We start from the raw sequence: 18,968 nt of genomic DNA, 5'->3' as shown, positions 1-18,968 counted from the left end.
AACGACTGAACAGGGTAACAATAATTTATTGAAACAGATGATTCTTGGATCTGATGACAGTTTCACTCTCAACATGTTTGTCATATAAAAAAATAAACCAGTGGGTTTCAACAGCACAGTGAATAGTTTTCAACATATTTTACATCAGCGTGTCAGCAGAGTGCAGCGCCTTGATACACCAGTCGGCTCATGTCTGTCGACACCGAGCGTCCAAAAGTCTTCAATCTCCTTTTTTCAGATTTTCACCACCTGAGCAGCCAAACAGGGGCTCACTCTCTTCCCGTCGTCTGGTGCGGCGCTGCGCTGAATCAGCAGCCGGCTGTAAGTCCCGCCCACTTGACCTTTGGTCAGTCGGCCAGGATTGACGCACACGCAGCCGATCACATCCTGAGGACAGACGAAGGTTCAAAAGACATGATTAGACCTGCAATGATGAGTGGATCCAAGAAAACTGATCTGATGAACCCACAGATTCTTATACGTCTGTTTGTAATGAGCATTTTTCACTTTTTTTTTGTCATGATGCAGCCTTTCAATCCACGACAAGCCTAACCCTTATGACATGTCAAGATACAACGATATCCAAAATGTAAGACGACGTACAGTCTAATATCAGGATAGCGGAAACAGTTCTGTACCTTCACAAAGTAGCGCAGCTCAGAGGGGATGATGAGGACGTCGGGAGTGAGCGGCATCTGACCGAAGCTCTGATACTTCTCATAATCCATGTTGACCTCCTCCACTGGTGGGTACAGCGGGTAGTAACTGTGAAGTGAACACACACACTGAGTCAGTGATGATGGACATCTTCACAATAGAAAGAACAAACAAACTCTGTTAGGACTCTCACCTCCTCTGGGTCAGCATGTGCTTCAGGATGCGTGAGAATCTGTCCGATCCAGTGCCACTGCAACGCAACACATTACAGAGAGTGATTGAAATATATAATCAATACTATGTTCTGCTGCCTCAAATACAAATCCAGCTTTAATGACAGGAGGAGGGAGGGAGGCAGAGAGGAGGTTTGTACGTGTGAGAGAAGTAAAAAATGTTCAGATTGTCAAAAACTGCCTGGGCCTGAAAGTGTCGCCTCTCATATGTATTCCTAAATGAGCCTCACTGCTGGATGAAGATATGTAAAAAATGAGCACATGCTCCTCCTCACCAGCTGATCTCCTCTGCGCCCATGTGGAAGAGGATGTCAGTGGACGTCAGGCCGATGGTCACGCCGTCGACCAGCAGGGTGCAGGGGTCAGGGACCAGGGTGACACGCTGCATAGAGAGAACAGAAACACTTTGTAAGAGCTGATTTAAAAGAGCTGTTTAAAACTTTTCTATTACACTGAGGTTTTCCATGATTGCTCACAGTACTAGAAGTTAATTTGGTTTAAATGTAAACTCCTGCTGCCGGGTGTCTGTGTGTCTCACCTGGGCCTGGTCCTTGTTTAGGTTTGGCAGCGTGAAGGGAGGCTGTGGGTAGATGAAGTGATGGTGGATGTCTCTCTGGGACGGCACAAACACCAGGCGGCAGCCAACACTGGATAAAAGAGCAGGATTCATTACGGTAACAGCTTCTGCTTAAGACACATTAAAAGCCACCATGATCCCCAGGAGCTTTAGTAACAGTAATAGTGGAAATATGAGACTCACCTTTTGGTGCCGTCCACGATGCTTTCGACACATCTTGAGAAAATGGCCTCAAAGGTCTCGGTCACCTGGGCTTTCTGTTGGAGAAACAGGTGAGATGAAGATGGTCACATATTTATGATCAACCAGGATTTAAAGAGCAAACAAAAGGAATTCAGGAAAATGTAAGAACAGCAAAACTAGCAGCATTGAGTACTCTGGGATGAAGTCACGAGCTGAGCAGGTCGACAGGCGAACATACCTCAATTTGCTCATGTTTGGAGTCCACAAACGGGCCGAGCTGGAGAAGAGAAGACAGGATTAGAAAACTCAAATGTAACAGGCAGTCATGAGACACCTAGAAGAACTACTGACAGCAAAGAAGTGACCATACCAGCAGGCAGACATCAGGCCGATCCCTGACGATGACACTGATCAGGTCCAGCAGAGGGTCAAAGGTCAGGCTGTCAGAGGGAGTGTACGGTCCACATGCCACCAGAACATTTGTCGGCTCTGCAATCACATGAGATGACGATGTGTGTGAGTGCTACTAAGGTGAAAGTGATGAAGGCCAGCCTACATCGTTTTTTGGGGGCGTTTCCAGACTGATGTTAGGAAGTCCGGTCAGCAGAAAACTAAACAAACATGAAATGTCAGTCAAATCCAAACTGCATTCTGAGGTGATTTAAAGTCCTGACACATGGAAGGCCATGTAACCAGTGTAGGTAGACACCTACATTGTTACCACAGCAACACAAAAATCTGACCTGATCGCTTGCAAATACTTATGCAAGACAGTCGCTGAAACAAATCTGATTTGTCGGCAGTCTGAACAAAGCTTGACAGATAAAACTTTTGACATGAGCAGCCTGCACAGTCACTCCTGCTGATGAAGCTGAACGATTTAACGGTGCACTAATACCAATTTAATCACCAGATTTACAGGAAATGTTATAAACACACAGAAAGCTGAGTGACATTAACAGGACGCACTGAGGCAAACAGTAACCAACATTGTTCCTTACCTTCATCCACCTCCATTTTCACCTCAGAAGTGTAGAAAGGAAGAGGCGCTCCCTGAAAAGGAAAACGCCATCAACCGAGGAAACACACCAGCTGCAGATCTAAAAGGTTTTACAAACAATATTTCTAGTATAAGTTGTTCTGAAAAGGAATTATCTTGAACTTGTAGCCGACCTCAAGGAGTTTGGACGCCATCAGTTTTCTTCCTGTTGTGTTCATCCCCTCCATCACCACCACCTGACGAATGAGAGCAGATGAGTGTTTCCTCCAAGTTGGTTTCATACAACACATGCAGGCAGAAAGGTGTCTATCATTATGTGGGAAGCATTGAATGGTTGTCAGAGTTCTCGGTCAGATGCTGGGTGAGTCTCCAGCCCAGCTCCTTGGCATGCTCTGTTTCTCTTGGTGGTCTGTGTAACCTGCTGCACACACACTTCAGTGCGCAGGCAAAGGAGAGACCACCGCTCATTAACACCACTATCACAAAACACTCTCAGCTGGTGTCTTACAAAGACAGAATACGTAGCAGAAATGGCAGCAAGCCGCACATTTAAAAAGCCTTTTAAAGCAGTCCCGTGTGTAATGTCCTTGGTCCTTCAGCTCACCTGACCAGGAAACAGCGAGTACTCCTTGAGCTCTGATAGGTCAACAGGTACCTGCTGACCACCTTGCTCCGGTCCCGCCTCCAACAGAACCGACTGTGCGTTGAGTTTGCCGTTACTGTCACAGCAAACCTGACCCAACACTGTTATACTGTCCTGCAGGTGAAGACACGGAAACACAGCAAACTCCTCAGGTGTATACAAATACAATGACATTTTAATCAATGAGTTCCTTGAAATAAATAGTCAAGATTAACATGTTTAAGCTAAAGGGAGGAAGGGAGTCGCTAACTGCAAAACGGACAGTAAGTTGGCTGAAAAGATGCTTAAAACAACTTAAAATAAAGTTTGTAGATCTACGAGCCTCCTAGTGAGGAATGAAAAAAAATCCTGAGTAAAATATAAAAGTATAACTCTAAGATGTCCACCGCGTTTTCAACACCTTGGTAAACCTTTTCGTACCTGGGCGGGCAGAGAGACGGGGGAGAACTCCTCGATGTTGAAGTGAGTCTTGAGGCCCTCACCGAGCTCCTCTATCTTCTCTGTCAACACTGCAGAAAACAGACACACAGAGCGTCACCTTCAAACAATCTGTCATAATCAAACGTACTGTTTTCTATTTATTTGAGAGGATTTGCTTTCTGTGTCCCTGAATAGATCTGCCGCACAAAAAGTTTTCTACATTTTCTCTTCTGCAAATATAGAAATCTTCCTTCCAAGGCAGATCAATGACTTCACACGCCATCTCTTACCGTTTCGCACGTCGCGCAGCCTCTGGAACATGTACTTGTAGCTGGAGCTGAGGGAGTCTTCGGACCCTTCGAGGAGCTCCAGCTGAACACCTGCGCCCAGGGCCTTCCTGCCTGCCCAGCGGGTGCCCTGCACGGCCCCGAACGTGACCACCACCTCCCCCTTCCCTCCTCGCTGACCGTACTTCTGTGACGGCGTTGTGCTTCCAAAGACAGACGAGAAGAAAGGCCTTTTATTTTCCTTCCACCAATATAATGCAACCAATGTTTGTTGAATTCTTTCCAGCAGCTCACTGGGAGCACTACCTGGGAGAAAAGCTGGCGGGAGACAGCAGCAGACCCGGGCTGGCCAGAATAGCTGCACTCCTCTTTGACTGAGGGTGTTCAGGAGTGGTGAGTGCTCGCTTCTGAGAGCCCTACAGACAGACAACAGTCACGTAGAGCACAGATATGACTCACACTCACTATAAAGCCAGCAAGTGAGTCACTGATTTAGCTTTAAATGTGCAAATCTCAATATAAACACTGTCTGAAGTCAAGACAGAGAAAGTTTACCTTAGCAGGAGTTGAGTAGGAGTCCAGTAAATTCTCCTCCTCTTCCTCGGCCCTGATTCTGAACAAACAAGGTCAAGGACTGCAACACAATGGCATCATACACTCGTGATAAACATTCACAAAGAGAGGCTGCTGGAGAGTTCACAGTGAAGGATACAGGTCCTGCAGTGAGTGGATGTCTCTGGTTCTGTTATGAGTTTCTTCTTTTCTGAAGCTTTGTTTGGATTTGTTCTTCTTGTTTAACACCTGCAAAGAAAATTAACAGGCTATGAAGACAAAACTGTCCAGGTTCAAAGAGCCAAGACGAGAACAAACATGATTCATTTTAAAAAATATGACCCTGTTACCTCATGTTCAAATTGCTCCAGGGTGTCCATGGTGAGTTTCAGTCCATTTTTTGTGGTGCTGTAGGCCACCCACTCCAACACCATCTCATCCGCCTGTATCCTGTAGCAGATACACTGCTCCACCACTGAGGGACACAAGAGATGTGAGCGAAGACGTAACAACAATCTGACTTTAACTACAGCTCGCCGAGGCACGAGATGTGACGGCAATGATTTGGTGATGATTACAGACGCTTCTGTTTGCCACATAACATGATTCAAATTTGTTATGTTCGTCTGGAGTTCTTTTTCATTTTACGGTTAATCTAACTCGGACAGCTCACACAAACTTATAGAGGACCTAAATAGCCAAAACAAATACATACATAATGCCATTAAATGCATCAAAAATCAGATGAAAAATAAATGTAGGTATTGTAGGTATATAGAGGTGTCAGTAACCAATTATTTTCCCATTGCACATTATGCCTATTTGTCTCTCCAGATCTATTTATATAGTAAATAAATAAAAGAAAACAGATAAATAAGTAGACAAAATAGACAATTAAATTGGAGAGTAGACCAATAAGGATATTAATGCAAAGATAAAATAAATACAGGAACAAAATCTGACAGAAATAACAATTTATGTCACATTTGATTTGTTTAACAATTTCTGAAGCATTTAATGGCATATTCATTGAATTATTGAGTCATTTTCCTCAACATCAATATGGTGATAATGTTGGGATTTGCGGTCAGTGTGAAGGTTGTAAGCCATTAAAAGAAACACATGATCAAGACAAAATGTAGAGAGAGGACACACAACAAGAAACCTCACAAACTGTCATTATACAGACACTGTACACACGGAACATCACAATCATATCTTCATATCAGACGAGTCTAAACATCAGACAGGTAGATAAACACACAAAAGTCAAATCTCATAACGTCAAAACCTGCAGACTGTTCCACTGGTGGTTCATAATAGTCAATAGTAATCTTAGCTTCTTCTGCTAACACAGTTCATTGTAAAGCTTAACTCTCAAGCTAACTTTAAAATTAGCATGTGTTGTTTCTTACTCTTGTCGAGGACGGAGTCATCCTGGCAGGATATGTCGAACATCTCCAGCTCCGACTTTAGGCTCTCTCCGGTCACAAGTGCCATTGTTGCACGCTGTATAGTTCCTATATTAAAGCTATACAGTCCAAGTAGTATGCTAATGTTTTGATACTTCGGTAGCTAACGTTAGCTTTGCTCTCACTTCATAGCAACGCCGACGATCAACTTCTTTAGAACGACGCTGTTACTGAATCCTACCACAGCGATTATCTACACGACTGACGAAAATATGAGAACTCGTAATAAATCTGATCAACATCAGATGGCCATTTCATTTTACCGCGAAAAACTGCTGTCGCTGTTGGCGGCCGGAACTTACGTCACATTCATAAACAGTCTGGTCTTAAGCGGAAGTTGGCAGGCGCCACCAAAATAAAAGCCTCCAATGCCCCCTAGTGGCCACCTTATTGTACAGATGTTATAATACACAGGAATTGAATGTAACTGTGAGTTTTTTCATGTACTTTACTAACTGTACATTTTTTCCACTACATTAATATGATAATTTTACTAGTTACATAGACAGACGTTTACTGTCATTGTTTCAAAAACAACAAAACATGGACTTTCTTTCTCTTTTTTTTTTTTTACTTGGCAGATAACATGCTGCATTAGAGCCAAAGTAACAATTTATTTTATCGACAAACTGATTAAAAACACACTCACATAATAGAAAAAAACATCAACAAGGGAGTTCAGGGTTAGTAAATTCAGTTCAATGTATTTTTTGAAAGATTTTCTATATCAGAACTGTGCAAAATAAGAAAGGAAAATCACATCTGTTGTAACACATAAAAAATGCATTCTTTAAATTAAAAGCTGAATAGCCATTCCATTTACAACATGTACTGGCACCAAACTTCTATAAAATGTGCACTCTTGAGTGCTTTCACAGCCTTCAACCAGAACTGAACTCTTTCAGGTCAAACACAGGCACTCTCAGATTTCTGCTCTGGTGAGCTCATCACTCTCAGGATGTTCTTCCATCTGTGAAAGTAATGATGTGTGGGTTAAAAATCATATGTCTAAAAGCACTGAGGTGCTGCTACAGGTAGTAATAGGTATCAGTGAGCGCCCAACATCCCACTCACCTGAGCAGTGTAGCACTTGCTCTTGGGAATGAATTTCCATGATGTCACCCTCCACAGAGATTTACGGAGGGAGGCTGACAGTTCATGAGTGTCACGCACCTGATGAACACATATATTATGGATGCACATCTGCCTTTTGTCACCCCATCAACAAGTATGCTACAGTGTGCTGCTGTATGAATTTACAGAGGAGCAAATTTAGGAAGTTATAAAAGTGAATGAATTTTAAACAACTGCATATACATTTTTAAAATTCATTTTTCATACTTTCATGCGGTTCAGGCAGGTGTTTCTGAAGTCCATGTTGCTGCTGCAGCTCACAATACTGATGGATGAGCTGATAATCACCTCAGCAGCTGTACGCAGCTTCTCTTGGTCCTTTAATGTCACACACACAAACACATTTTAAGCTCAAATTACTTATTAATTTTCATCGATGTATTGATTCCTTTTCCATGTCAACATTCAACTGATTAGTCTACCATAACCTGCAAGTGTATGACATCTTTGCTCAACAATAAACTGATTATCTGAAGTGTAGCTGATCCATTTTTCTGTCAATTGATTAGACAAACCATTATTGAAGCTTACACTTGTCAGAATTATGAAAACAAAAACAACTCTGCATATGAATATTTCCTCTCTGGCAAGACTTAGACTTGCCTTTTTCCTGCAATTCTGGACTTTCAGTGTGTCCTTCAACTCAGTCTGCAGGGCTGCTGTGACTGCCTTCCTGTTGTTGTTCAGAATCGCCTCCAGGTGGCGCTCTATCAGCACCTCTGTGGCTGTGGGAGGATGACGGATTCAGGGAAAACAAGATGTTAGAAAGGCCAGCTTAAACACAGTGTTTTGTGATTGTGTACATGCAGCTGTCTCTCACCCATAATGTCATTGAGCTGGCAGGTGAAGGGATCATTGTACTGCAGGAAGAGAAAAAGCAGGAGCCTCTGCTGCGCTCGGGGAGGACTCGATGCTTGCTCTGAATCCTTGCAGTTTTCCTGCTCTACTGTGTACACAGTGCCGCCGCTGTGCACAAGATCTGCAGAGAAAAAAATGCTTATTAGTGATGATATTCACTTTGGAGAGTAAACACACGGCAAGTTCACACTGGCTGAAAGCAAACTGCATGGTCCGGGGGTTATAAAAACACAACGAGTGCGTAATATTGTGGTCATGGTAGACACACCTTAGGGTTGGGCAAGTGATTGTTATAATGTTCTCTAACTGTTCTAGTTTTAAAACCACAGTGTACTTAAGTTCAGTGAGTTAACAGATGTTTACAAAGTCTTTCCTTGCACACCAAACTTCTCTGCTGTAGTGTTTGTAACAGAGGATCTGTTCACTGTCAGAAAAAAGACAAGAGTTGACTGTTTTACGGGGCTTTGTTTAGCTGTTGTTAATATTGTGAATGAATAAGCTACTCGTGATTTATGTAGACTTGTGGTTTTGCTTGTGGTTGTGATTCACTGTGAAATCTACGAGTCAAAGAACTACTTATTAAGCAAGAGCCGTTTCTGATAAATCAGCCAGCTCTAGATTTCATCATAATATGACTCTAATACTCTTACCCGAACTGCCCAATATTGAATCCTATGGTTTGCACCAAATAGAGATTATTTAGTGATGATTAAGCCTAGTTCCAGACAAAGTGTCACTTTACACAGAGCTGGATAAGCTCAAATGAGTTCTCCCACACGATTTTACAGTAATCTTAGATTTAATCTTTTAACCAAGCGTAATGCCTGAAAGAATAATTCATGTTCCCCCAGGACTGACTGAAAGATATATTTAGTATTTCTGCATTAAAATATATAAGAACAACTTGACCTTTGTTACAAATTGTGTTTAGTTGTGTCCTTACATCATCCCAAATGTTCCCATCCCAAACCCTAATAAATCAGCAGTTTACTTAGGACAATGTTTCCAGATGTTTCACCTCTCATCAAAGAGGCCTCTTCAGTTCTGATGAAGGCGTGTTAAGATAATGGTATTTTCTTTTAGTTTCCTGCCACCAGAACTTCTGGGAAAAGCTCAGTTGATACACCAGAGAGCGAGGAAGGAAGCTGGAGAACGTGAATAAAACTTGTCCTTGAACATCTCTGCTTCAGTCCTGTAGACAGATCCTCATTCACAATGGCTGTTGTTTAACGCTGAAAACACCCATGATCCTGTGCTAGTAACGTCTTTTGTTTTGTTTTGATGGAAAGACTCCTAGCAGCAGAGATTACATGTTGCAGAATTCAGTTCAGAGAAGCTGACTGTTGTCTGGACACACACACACAAGAAGACCAAACCACAGTCTTGTCAAGTCCTTTGACCCACACCGTGATTGTAATGAAAACCATTTTCAGTCAATATTCAGGACAAGAAAAAAAATACTCCTAAAATACTAAGAATTATATTTGTGTGTTATGCGGGGGAATTCATTTTGGGTAACTGTAATGTCACCAGTAGTCTCTTTTAAACATGAACTAAAAGGAAAATGATGTGAACTAGATGATGCAGTGCTGACATCTTTACAGAGACCTGTCGTCATGACAACATCCCGGACAAAGGTGTTGCACTGGACTGGCTAACCTCGGCGAGGATTTTGGTGGAATGAGGAGAGGCAATCTCTGTGTCTCTCTGTGTCGAAATCGTTGATGCTCAGCGCTCAAATGCAGCCAAACTTAATGAGCGGTGTTTACCAGATGTCAAACTTTCAACGTGAAGATGCTGGCCACATAATCATCACCAGCTTGTTGTTGTTGTTTCATTCAGCCAGATGAATAATTTAAAGAAAATGCCCTACAGAATTATTTCTTGGGTGTAAACATGTTTATGTGTAACTTTATATGTGTTCTTTGTTTCTGTAGCATGACGGAACTACAAATTCTCATTCTGTTATACAACCATGTGTTGCATAATGTGAAATAAGTTAAACTAAGGCAAGACTAGTCTGTGATTACATGCTGGTCACAGTAAAATATAAGGAATGTAAAGAAGACAACGTGCAAACACATCGTAATCAGTTTCTCCCCCCAGATTCCACACCCCAACTCTTCGCTATGCGAATTGTTTTTGCTATGTGAATGAAACACTCTGCATAAAAACTAACCGCTTGCTTTAAATCTAAACCACTTGTGCGGATCATTTAGATGCGAACATAATTCACAGGAGACATTGAAAATGCTGCGACCATCATTTCATTGCCAGAGCCCAGATTTTTCATCGTTGGAGCCGTTTTCTCTGCGGGTTCTGTTTTACGTTACTGTGTTCTGTGTGTGTTCTTTTGTTCTCTTCTGTTGTTCTGTTTGTTTCCATCCCTCGGACTGTAATAAAAGTCTTTTTTGTGTACCGTTTTTACAAGCAGCTTCGGGCCAGGGCGCATTCGCTATCACGTAAACACAGGTGGTTGAAATTAGTATTTTTCCATTCAGCCGTAATAGTCAGGAAGTTATCACAGTTTTAAGTGGTTTAGAAGGACGCGTTTCAAGATAGGATTAACTGTCCAGGACTTCTGACCTACATTAGGTTCTCATTAATAGCCTGTCCAGGAAAAAACAGCCCTGACAGTTATCTCATAAGTATCTCGACCATCAGTGTGTGTTGGTGTTGTCTACCTTTATAGGAGGAGCAGCGAAGGCCGTGCAGGCCCAGTTCCCGACAGTCCAGATGTGCAGGAAGGTTCTGGAGGAAGGTAGAAGGGCCTGTGACAGGAACATTACTGGGGCTGCATACCAACACGTGGACATATGCGCAGTCAAGGAAGCCTAATCCAAATCAGATGCCCAAACCATCTCAACTGAGACGACATTAAGGAGCAGCGGGTCTATTCAGATGTCTGAGCTCATCGCAATCCTCACTATCTACTTTGTCTATTGTATCTGTGAGTCCAACCAACCTGGGGGGTTAAAATCGCATCATGATTTCACGCTTTTGGTCATGAAACTAGATGAGGGCTGGAATAAAGGCAGTCCAGTTAAAAACAAGGCAAGTTTTCTATTTCTGTCCCTTTCCATTCTTTGCAAACGTGCTCCATTGTGGCCATATTTAAACGATATATCAGGTCTCTGTGACAGCTGGCTTTTACTGGTTTTGTTCCAGCACAACCAGACCCTGAGATCCTTGAACTCGTTGGCTCGGATCAGTGACTCACTACCAGTCTGTTGGGAGTACCCTGGCCTCAGTCTCGGGAGGTACTGACCCTCACCCCTGCTGCTCTCAGACTCAGCTGCAATACTGTCCCAGAGTGCACTGAAGTCACAGTCTGATGGAGCCAGCTGAACCACCTCCTCTGTAAACAGCAGAGATTCAATCCCGAGGCCCCCACAACTCGGCTGCGGTTTACAGATTATTTTCATGAAACTCACGAAGAGAAATGTGATAAAATCAGCGAAGGATATTTTTATGTGAGTGAGTTGCGTCGGCAGATTGGGGTACTGCAGCACACAGGGGCTGAGGAGCGTGACGGGCTGGACGCTGAGCTCCCCGAACAGGCCCTGGTCCATGGCCTCAGGTGGGATGCTGAGCGGCAACCTGCCTCCAAGGACGGGGTGTCCTCCCAGACACCAGCCTCCTGTCTTCACCCACTCTGGTGGCCTTTAAACAAAAGGAGAGAGTATCAACTGCCTGTTTCAATGTGTTATTGTAGCATTAACAGATGAAGATAAAATTTGGTCCTATTATTTTTTTTTAAATTAAACTAAGACAACCTTGGTCAACTACAATTTTAATAAAGAAAACAGCATTACTCTGTGCTACAGGTGACATCCAAGATCAGTGATGGTTGGTTCGCCAGTGCAGCTCTACTCGTGGTCTTCACTCTGCAAGAGTGTGAATAGAAAATTAACACTCCATGAAAACAGACCCCAGCGGGGTTAACGAGAGAAGTGAACCATTGTATTTGTGTTTTTGTTATTATGCTGTTCCTCCTACTCCTTCAACTACTTCCCCGGAGTCTCTGCGAGCGAATCAGTAGTGAATCACTGAATCGAGGAAATCAGTGCGGAGGGTATGTCCAGAAACAGTTCTGAGTAAAACTGTTTCATCATTTCGTCATCTGACATCTGTCATCTTGATCTGATGGGAAGCTTGTAAGAAATAAGCGAAAAGAATAGTCGACGGTCATACCTAAAGTCTCGCTGGACGATCCGCTGATTTAAACTGAATCTGAGCTGGATTTTTATCTGTGCAAAAAAAAAAGAATAAGGAGGTCAAACTTTGTCTGCCAAACTTGAATGCTGTGGATACACGTCAAAGGGAAACAGATCCTACCCCAGCGTTAGACACACTGAATGTGTGCAGAAACGCTTCCAAATGAGCGCACCACTCTGGACGGAGAAGTCTGGCATTCATCTGAAAATGCAAACGCAGTAGAAAGAGAAGATACGTCGCTCACAGGCTATCCATCACATCGTAATTTAGGAAAATGGATGCTGAATTAAAATAGTTTCTCAATGTGTTTTTGGATTCAGCGCAGACATAATTACTGACATCTGAATGACTTTGGCCTAATTACTAAGATCAGTGAAGTGATCCCACACAGACATCTTGCAACACTCTTCTGGCAGACAGAGATGTTGCTTTGGTGCTTTAATACAAGACAATGCTCAAGCACTGATACTGATTAATTGCTAGTAAAGGGTCACCACTGTTTGTACCTGAAATGACAGGAGTAATCTGGGGGGACCGTACAGATCAGTGAAGGCAAACAGCTCCTCAGGGTCAGGCGGGGGGCACGGCCACGCATGGGGAAGCATGCTCTCTTCCAAATCTCTCAGGTCTAGTGAAGATGCAAGAGGTGATTTAGAAATACGGTGAATAAAAGCTGAAGGTGTGTGTGTTTGGCAGGTGTGTATGCATACATACCAGGCTGTAGCGCTTTCATCTGAATCCCTCGGCACCAAGGACCGGCAGCTGCAACTGCACCATAAATGTGAACACTGTCGCAATATTTGCCGGTATATATCAGGCAGCACAATTCTTAAAAATGTAATGTAAATCACAGTATGGCTAAGGGCAATATTCAAACTGTTCAAATTCAAAGTTTGATAAAGGTAAGGTGCAACAAAACAGCATTATAATGAATTATTGTCATTCTGCAGAGATGCCAGAGGTAAGAATACCTGTTTGTTTGATATAGACCCCAACGATTGTCACACCGTCTAGTTAAAAGTCAACATTGTGACACTAAATGATTATTTCCATTAATCATGAATCATACTGCAACAGCAAAATCTGTCAAAGATAATTGCAATATGATTTTCTGACCATATAATGCCACTATACTGAACAGAAATGAAAATCTGCTTCTAATAAACCCCTTAAAATATGGGGAGAGGAGCCAACTTCAAATCTAGTTTCCCTCTAATCTGCACATCCAGGCTGAAAATCTCATGCAACAAGTGACCAGTATGTCATGGAAATTTTATTGTGGTGACTTTTTTTTGACTGGTTATCACTTTTTTTGTCAGATTTCTCTGAAATCTAACCTTTGATATGCATGTGTGTCACCATAGCTTGCTCATTTTTATCTGAACTGTAATTTAATGTATATATGGATGATATACCTGTGTTACCTTTGACAGCTTTGACTGAAACCATCTTAAAAAGTGTTACTTTTTAAAGCTGATCAAAGTTATTAGTTAGCTCTGGTTGTATAGTGTGAATACACTGCGATAACTACTGCAGGATAAAGGTTTTTTAGGGACTCTCTTAATGATGATTCAAACTTTAGACTGGCTTCACCTCATAAAGAAATTTGACTAAATGTGATGTGCAGCTAATTGTATCAATGTTTTGATGCCTTTTACTGTACTAGTGATTGTTTACCTATATTTTACATACATTTGAAGTAGTGGTAATCAAATGTACAGCTTTTTCCTGTATACAAAATACCTTCTGTTGTTCAAGCACATTTGAGTGCAACTTTTATAGATATTGCTATCTGACAAATTGGGATACCGCACATTTTTTTTGTTCTTTTAGGCAGCATAAAAAGGTACACATATTTGAAACTGGTTGTTCAACCCTGTGATGTACAATGAAAAATAAATTAACAGAAATTAACTGCAGACCTTGACAGCACAACCTGGTCAATCTGATGAAGCAGCTAAGATTATGACGTCAGTGTTTTATGGTGGATTTTTTTAACAAGCTACCTGGAATAAGAACTAAAGGGGCTGTGGCTCAGGGGTAGAGCCAGCGTCTTTTAATTGTAAGGTTGCTGGTTAGATTCTCCTAGTCTGCATGTCAAAGTGTTCTTGGGCAAGACACGCAACCCGAAACTCTTCCTAATGTGCTGGTTGGCACCTTGCATGGCAGCCACCACATCAGTGTATGAAACAATGAATTACTGTAAGTCGCTTCGGACTAACAAGCCTCTGCTAAATGTAAATAAGAGTCATGTTGCTTATTACTTCTTGTAAAAATTGAAATTAAATGAAACTTTAAGACTGTGGGTTTTATTGTAACAGACAGACCAATATGAAATGTAAACCTCCTTATGAAGAATTCCTCTTGGACTTTTAGAGATGTATTTGAATACTAAAAAGATTTTATTGGAAATGCTAAAAGGGACAAACAGGATTCCTATAGGATTTTATTAGAGGAGTTGACTTTTCTGACTCAGGTACATTAGCAGAAGTCTTACCAGTGCAGTTCAGACTTTGAACAGAGTCTCCTGTTTCAGTCCACAGAAGCACCAAAAGTCCTCCTGCGTTCTTTAAACAGCATCTTCGTCTTTTCTTTGCCAAAATCATCACCAACCGCAACACCTTGAAACACAAATCTCTTACTTTAGCATGCTAAGCTACAGCTAGCTTACACTACCGTTATGCTAGCTCGCTTCAGACGTTGATTGATCTCTTCGTTTTTATAAACAATTAACGACGAGCAGAGATCAGATATCAAGTGAAACATTATTTGAAACGCACATACGTTGTGTTTCTAGCCTACAATAACGATATTTTAAAACTTTACCTGTTGTATTTCTGTTAGCATCTTCAGTGGATTAACTGAAGTGGAAGCTGCCTGGCCCACTGTACTCAGATCAGATGTTAACCTGCTTCTTTTACACCTGCTGATGGTTTCACACCTGTGACTAGATGTCTCTTAAATCAATAACATATTTGTTTAAATTACCTCAGTTAATTTTTAATTAGGCACCTGGAAGCCAGGAATTTAGAAGTTCTGTGCAGTTGAAATGAATTTCATATGTCAAACAAGCAGTAAAGATTTTGAAATCTGTACAAAGAAGAATTTAAAAGTCCTGTACCCTGTCAATCTCTTTATTGTTCTTGCTTCATATTGTCATATTTAATATATTTATATTCCACTACTCAGAATTAGTTAGGGGATATTGGGATAAGGGTTGCATATATGCCTGTGCGTGGATATGAAATAAAAGTCAAGTGCAATAAAAGTAAAGAAAAAAATCACAAAACACAAAATAAACAATCAAGTGAGACACTAAAATTATATTTTTTTGGTTATCCAAGATACTAGCCTAAAAAAAACAAGTGTAATCAATCTGTCCTTTGCTGTGTGTGATCATAGACTGCAAATAATACTTCACTGATTTTAGCACAAATATCTGTACTTTCTGCTCTTTCCAGTTTTAAAACATGCTTATTTTTATACTTTCTTACTCGTACTTCCTTACTTTTTTTCTGTACTTCTACTTGAGTAAAGACTGTGTGTACTTTTGCCACCTGCACTCTTTGTTTTGGATTTGTGTGACCAGTGTGTGTAAATCTTTAACGTATATAGTCTTTCTATTCCCCCCATTTTTGCATATCCAGATAATGATCAACACACATAATCGGAAAAACAGACAACATAATTTATTTTATTTGTATAAATTCATACACTTTCAGTACACTGATCCAGTGTATGAAAACAAAGCTGCATGAAAAGATAACAAACAGAAACATGTTTTAAAAAAACTCTATTTTGTCTGTCAGGCTTTCACAACCGTCGTTAGTATAAATATGTGTGCCACTACATAGATTTATATAGTTAACCTGAATCACTTTCCCTCCTTCTCGGTCCACTCCTTGTATGCTCCAGCATAATTACGTGCACTGAAAAAAGAAGACAGAAGAAAATTTTAGGACGACAGCCAAAGCTCAGCAGGGAGGGCTATTCATGTAGGAGCCTTGGGGCTGCCTGTTTAAAAGCTAGATGCTGTGTTTGTGAGTGTATAATGCATAGAAGCCAGTAACATATTTACTTCACATATCCCAGTTTATAGGCTGTGTTTGTAGCCATTGCTCCTCTCCTGCCCATCTGGCAGTGGAACACCAGCTCGGGTGCTTCCAACGGTGGCTTGGTTACTCCGTATTTGGCCTTGAATGCTTCTGGCTCCATTGCAAAAGCAGCCTCTACTGAATCAACTGAATGAAAGGGAGGAAAGCAGAAAAGGGTCTTTGAAATTAGACAGATGATGGACATACACATTAAAAGGAGATATATTGTGCTTTTGGGGGGTTTTCTCATCACACTACGTGGCAATGTCACACATTTGCATAACATATAGTTATACGCTAACGTTTAGCAAGTAAGAATTAATTTAGCACAGCTGCTCTGTTATTGTCAGTGGTGCTGGCTCGGGCGTGTGAGCTGACCAATCAGAGCATACTGGGTAATCAGGACAGGGGCCTTAAAGAGACAGCAGCTGAATGGAGTGTTTCAGACAGAGTGAGGACTACATGAGAAAATTGATGTGTTTTTTTTAAACACTTAAGCATGTAAACCTATAGTAATAACCCAAAATAAGTTTATGACCCTGAAAATGAACTTAATATGTCTCCTTTGACATCACACACTAATGCTTAGCCACCAATGAATATTGTATCCAGCATTAACATGAAGTCTGTGTTCAGTATTAGACAATGGTACATAATTATATATATTTATTTTATATTTATTCTCTTTACCCCTTGGAAATTAATTAAAAAACGAGACTCACCTGGGATGTTAACAGATCCTGGAATACGTCCCTTATCCACTTCGTCTTTCGTGCGGACATCAACCAGTAAGAGATTCTGGCTTTTTCCCATGAGTGCTTTCAGATCCTCATAGGAGATTTCCTTGGTGACTGGCAATGAGAGAAGGGAGCAACATTAATGGCTTTGTCATTAAACAGCCAACATTAGATTTTTATTACCTACCATCACAGACTGATAACCTTTGCAAACAAAGCAAAACTACTGTATCTGCTACATGCACCTGCATGCTGAGGTACACAAGTGGATACAATCCACCCGATTATTTGTAAGATATGACACCTTTTGAAAAGGAAGTTCTGACCCTTATGATACCTTAAATCAAATACTGATTTTCAGATTGAGGAAAAAGAGAATCACTGGTATCTGTTAAGTACCTGAGATATCAGTGCCAGTATCAGGAGAACAAAACAGACATAACATTCCTTCAACTTCAGGGTGCATTCCTTAAATATTGTTTTCTCATGTTGGCGTGCTTGTTTTAACCAGGCTGTGTTGTGTGTGTGTGTGTGTGTGTGTGTGTGTGTGTGTGTGTGTGTGTGTCTGAAATGTAGGAGTAAAGGTACAATGCACCCACTCGCCCTGGATGCAACAGATTACAGTATGCAAACGATTATGAAACCGGTTTGTTGTTGTTGCTCGGGTGATCTGATGGCATTCCCGAAGGACACAATTAGATTCCGGTTAGACCTTAACATGACCTGTGTTATCTGCTGAGTCATTCTACGTACACAAGAAAACTGACAAAGTAATTATTTCCTAATCTACTATTTACTACATTTTAATTGAACCAGTCTGTGCAAGAGATAGCTAGCTTAATGTACATTTGACGCAGGTCAACCAAAGACAATTGTTAATGTCACTTTAACTGCGATAGTTACAGGTTATCATAAACTATAAACAAGTGGCAGCTAAATATTTAGCGAAAAACTTTCTCAAACAACATTAAAGATGTTTCAACTTAAACGTAAAATCAATATAGGCGTTGGTTAGTCATGTCTACATTTAGTGTTTCCTCGGTAAATTAAGTGAAAGAGCCTCACCTGAGTTCGCCATCCTGGTTTTAATGAAGCTGTTATGAATGGTTCTGTCATACGTAAGAAATAATAAACCGTCTTCCTCAAATTACTTACTGACAAATCATTGGCCGAGACGCCGGGGAAAGGCGGGACTTGGCTTGAAAGACGTTGGTCGCTAGCCAATAGGATGGACTTATCAAAAACCGTACCTTTACGAGACTTTCAAAATAAAAGTTGTAGCTCATGAACGTATTGTTTGTTGTTAGATACCTGCCGACAATAGAGAAGGGCCCACCTGCTTAAAAAACCCCCCATCAAATTCAAGTGTGACAGAGACTGAGTATCAAAAGTAAAGGCACTTGCTATGCAGAATGACAACTTTCAGAGAGTTATATTATCATAGAAACATATACAGTGTTGTGAAAAGTGATGATTCAAAAGTCATATTTGAGTGAAAGTAAAGTTATGGTGCTTAAATATTACTTTTGTAAAGGTGAAAGTTCCCCTTAGGAATAGTACTTATGTAAAAGTCTTAAAGTAGGCTGCCTTATATTAAATGTTATCAAGTATCAAAACTTTAAGTGGAAAATCATCATCAATTTTATTCTGTATACTAAGGGTCGATAATCAGTGTTTTTCTTTTTAGCTGATCTGAATCAGTGGGGGTTTTAAATGTACTTTATTGATAATGATGCAAGATGAAATACACTTTGATGTTGCAGCTGGGTTGAGGTAGGGCTACAATCTAACAGCTTTATAAATTGATCATTTGTTTTGTAAATAAAATCTCATCTGTACAGTAGAAATGAACTAAAGCTTTCAAATAAATGTAAATCAGTAAAAAAGTACTGCCTCCTCAGGA

At 41.0% G+C, this 18,968-nt stretch overlaps 3 protein-coding genes across 6 annotated transcripts; all 3 read right to left on the bottom strand.

The window, feature by feature from the left end:
* Nucleotides 1-6: 6 nt before the first annotated feature.
* On the bottom strand, nt 7-6,355 carry pola2 (polymerase (DNA directed), alpha 2). Its single transcript, XM_037076902.1, has 18 exons — nt 5,968-6,355; nt 4,903-5,027; nt 4,713-4,801; nt 4,556-4,613; nt 4,307-4,416; nt 4,004-4,203; nt 3,714-3,802; nt 3,255-3,407; nt 2,824-2,886; nt 2,652-2,703; nt 2,021-2,139; nt 1,889-1,927; nt 1,651-1,724; nt 1,429-1,537; nt 1,166-1,272; nt 851-907; nt 639-765; nt 7-387 (listed from the first exon to the last, which is right to left on the bottom strand). The coding sequence occupies exons 1-18, from the start codon at nt 6,050-6,052 to the stop codon at nt 235-237; spliced, it is 1,809 nt and encodes a 602-aa protein (XP_036932797.1). The 5' UTR covers nt 6,053-6,355; the 3' UTR covers nt 7-234.
* Nucleotides 6,356-6,570: 215 nt separating this feature from the next.
* Nucleotides 6,571-15,223, bottom strand: zgc:195212 (DUF4554 domain-containing protein). 4 transcript variants are annotated; one of them, XM_037076904.1, is made up of 14 exons: nt 15,061-15,223; nt 14,732-14,855; nt 12,949-13,002; nt 12,741-12,862; nt 12,355-12,435; nt 12,211-12,266; nt 11,832-11,903; nt 11,484-11,679; nt 10,701-10,830; nt 7,979-8,137; nt 7,762-7,883; nt 7,366-7,476; nt 7,099-7,197; nt 6,571-6,994 (listed from the first exon to the last, which is right to left on the bottom strand). In XM_037076904.1, the coding sequence occupies exons 1-14, from the start codon at nt 15,079-15,081 to the stop codon at nt 6,947-6,949; spliced, it is 1,395 nt and encodes a 464-aa protein (XP_036932799.1). In that variant the 5' UTR covers nt 15,082-15,223; the 3' UTR covers nt 6,571-6,946. The 4 variants fall into 4 exon arrangements, with proteins under 4 accessions (XP_036932799.1, XP_036932800.1, XP_036932802.1 ...); XM_037076905.1 differs by having other exon boundaries at nt 10,701-10,824; XM_037076907.1 differs by lacking the exon at nt 14,732-14,855 and having other exon boundaries at nt 15,061-15,193.
* A 677-nt stretch (nt 15,224-15,900) lies between these two features.
* Nucleotides 15,901-18,256, bottom strand: si:dkey-34l15.1 (thiosulfate:glutathione sulfurtransferase). The gene is made up of 4 exons (XM_037076909.1): nt 18,131-18,256; nt 17,051-17,179; nt 16,313-16,475; nt 15,901-16,163 (listed from the first exon to the last, which is right to left on the bottom strand). Exons 1-4 carry the CDS (start codon nt 18,141-18,143, stop codon nt 16,109-16,111), a joined length of 360 nt encoding a protein of 119 aa, XP_036932804.1. The 5' UTR covers nt 18,144-18,256; the 3' UTR covers nt 15,901-16,108.
* Between the last annotated feature and the right edge of the window lie 712 nt (nt 18,257-18,968).

This window comes from Acanthopagrus latus, chromosome 18 (assembly GCF_904848185.1).
Source record: "Acanthopagrus latus isolate v.2019 chromosome 18, fAcaLat1.1, whole genome shotgun sequence".
In the NCBI taxonomy this organism is placed as follows: domain Eukaryota; kingdom Metazoa; phylum Chordata; class Actinopteri; order Spariformes; family Sparidae; genus Acanthopagrus; species Acanthopagrus latus.
The sequence above is the reverse complement of the archived record's forward strand: the minus strand, read 5'-3'. Positions and strand labels throughout refer to the sequence as shown.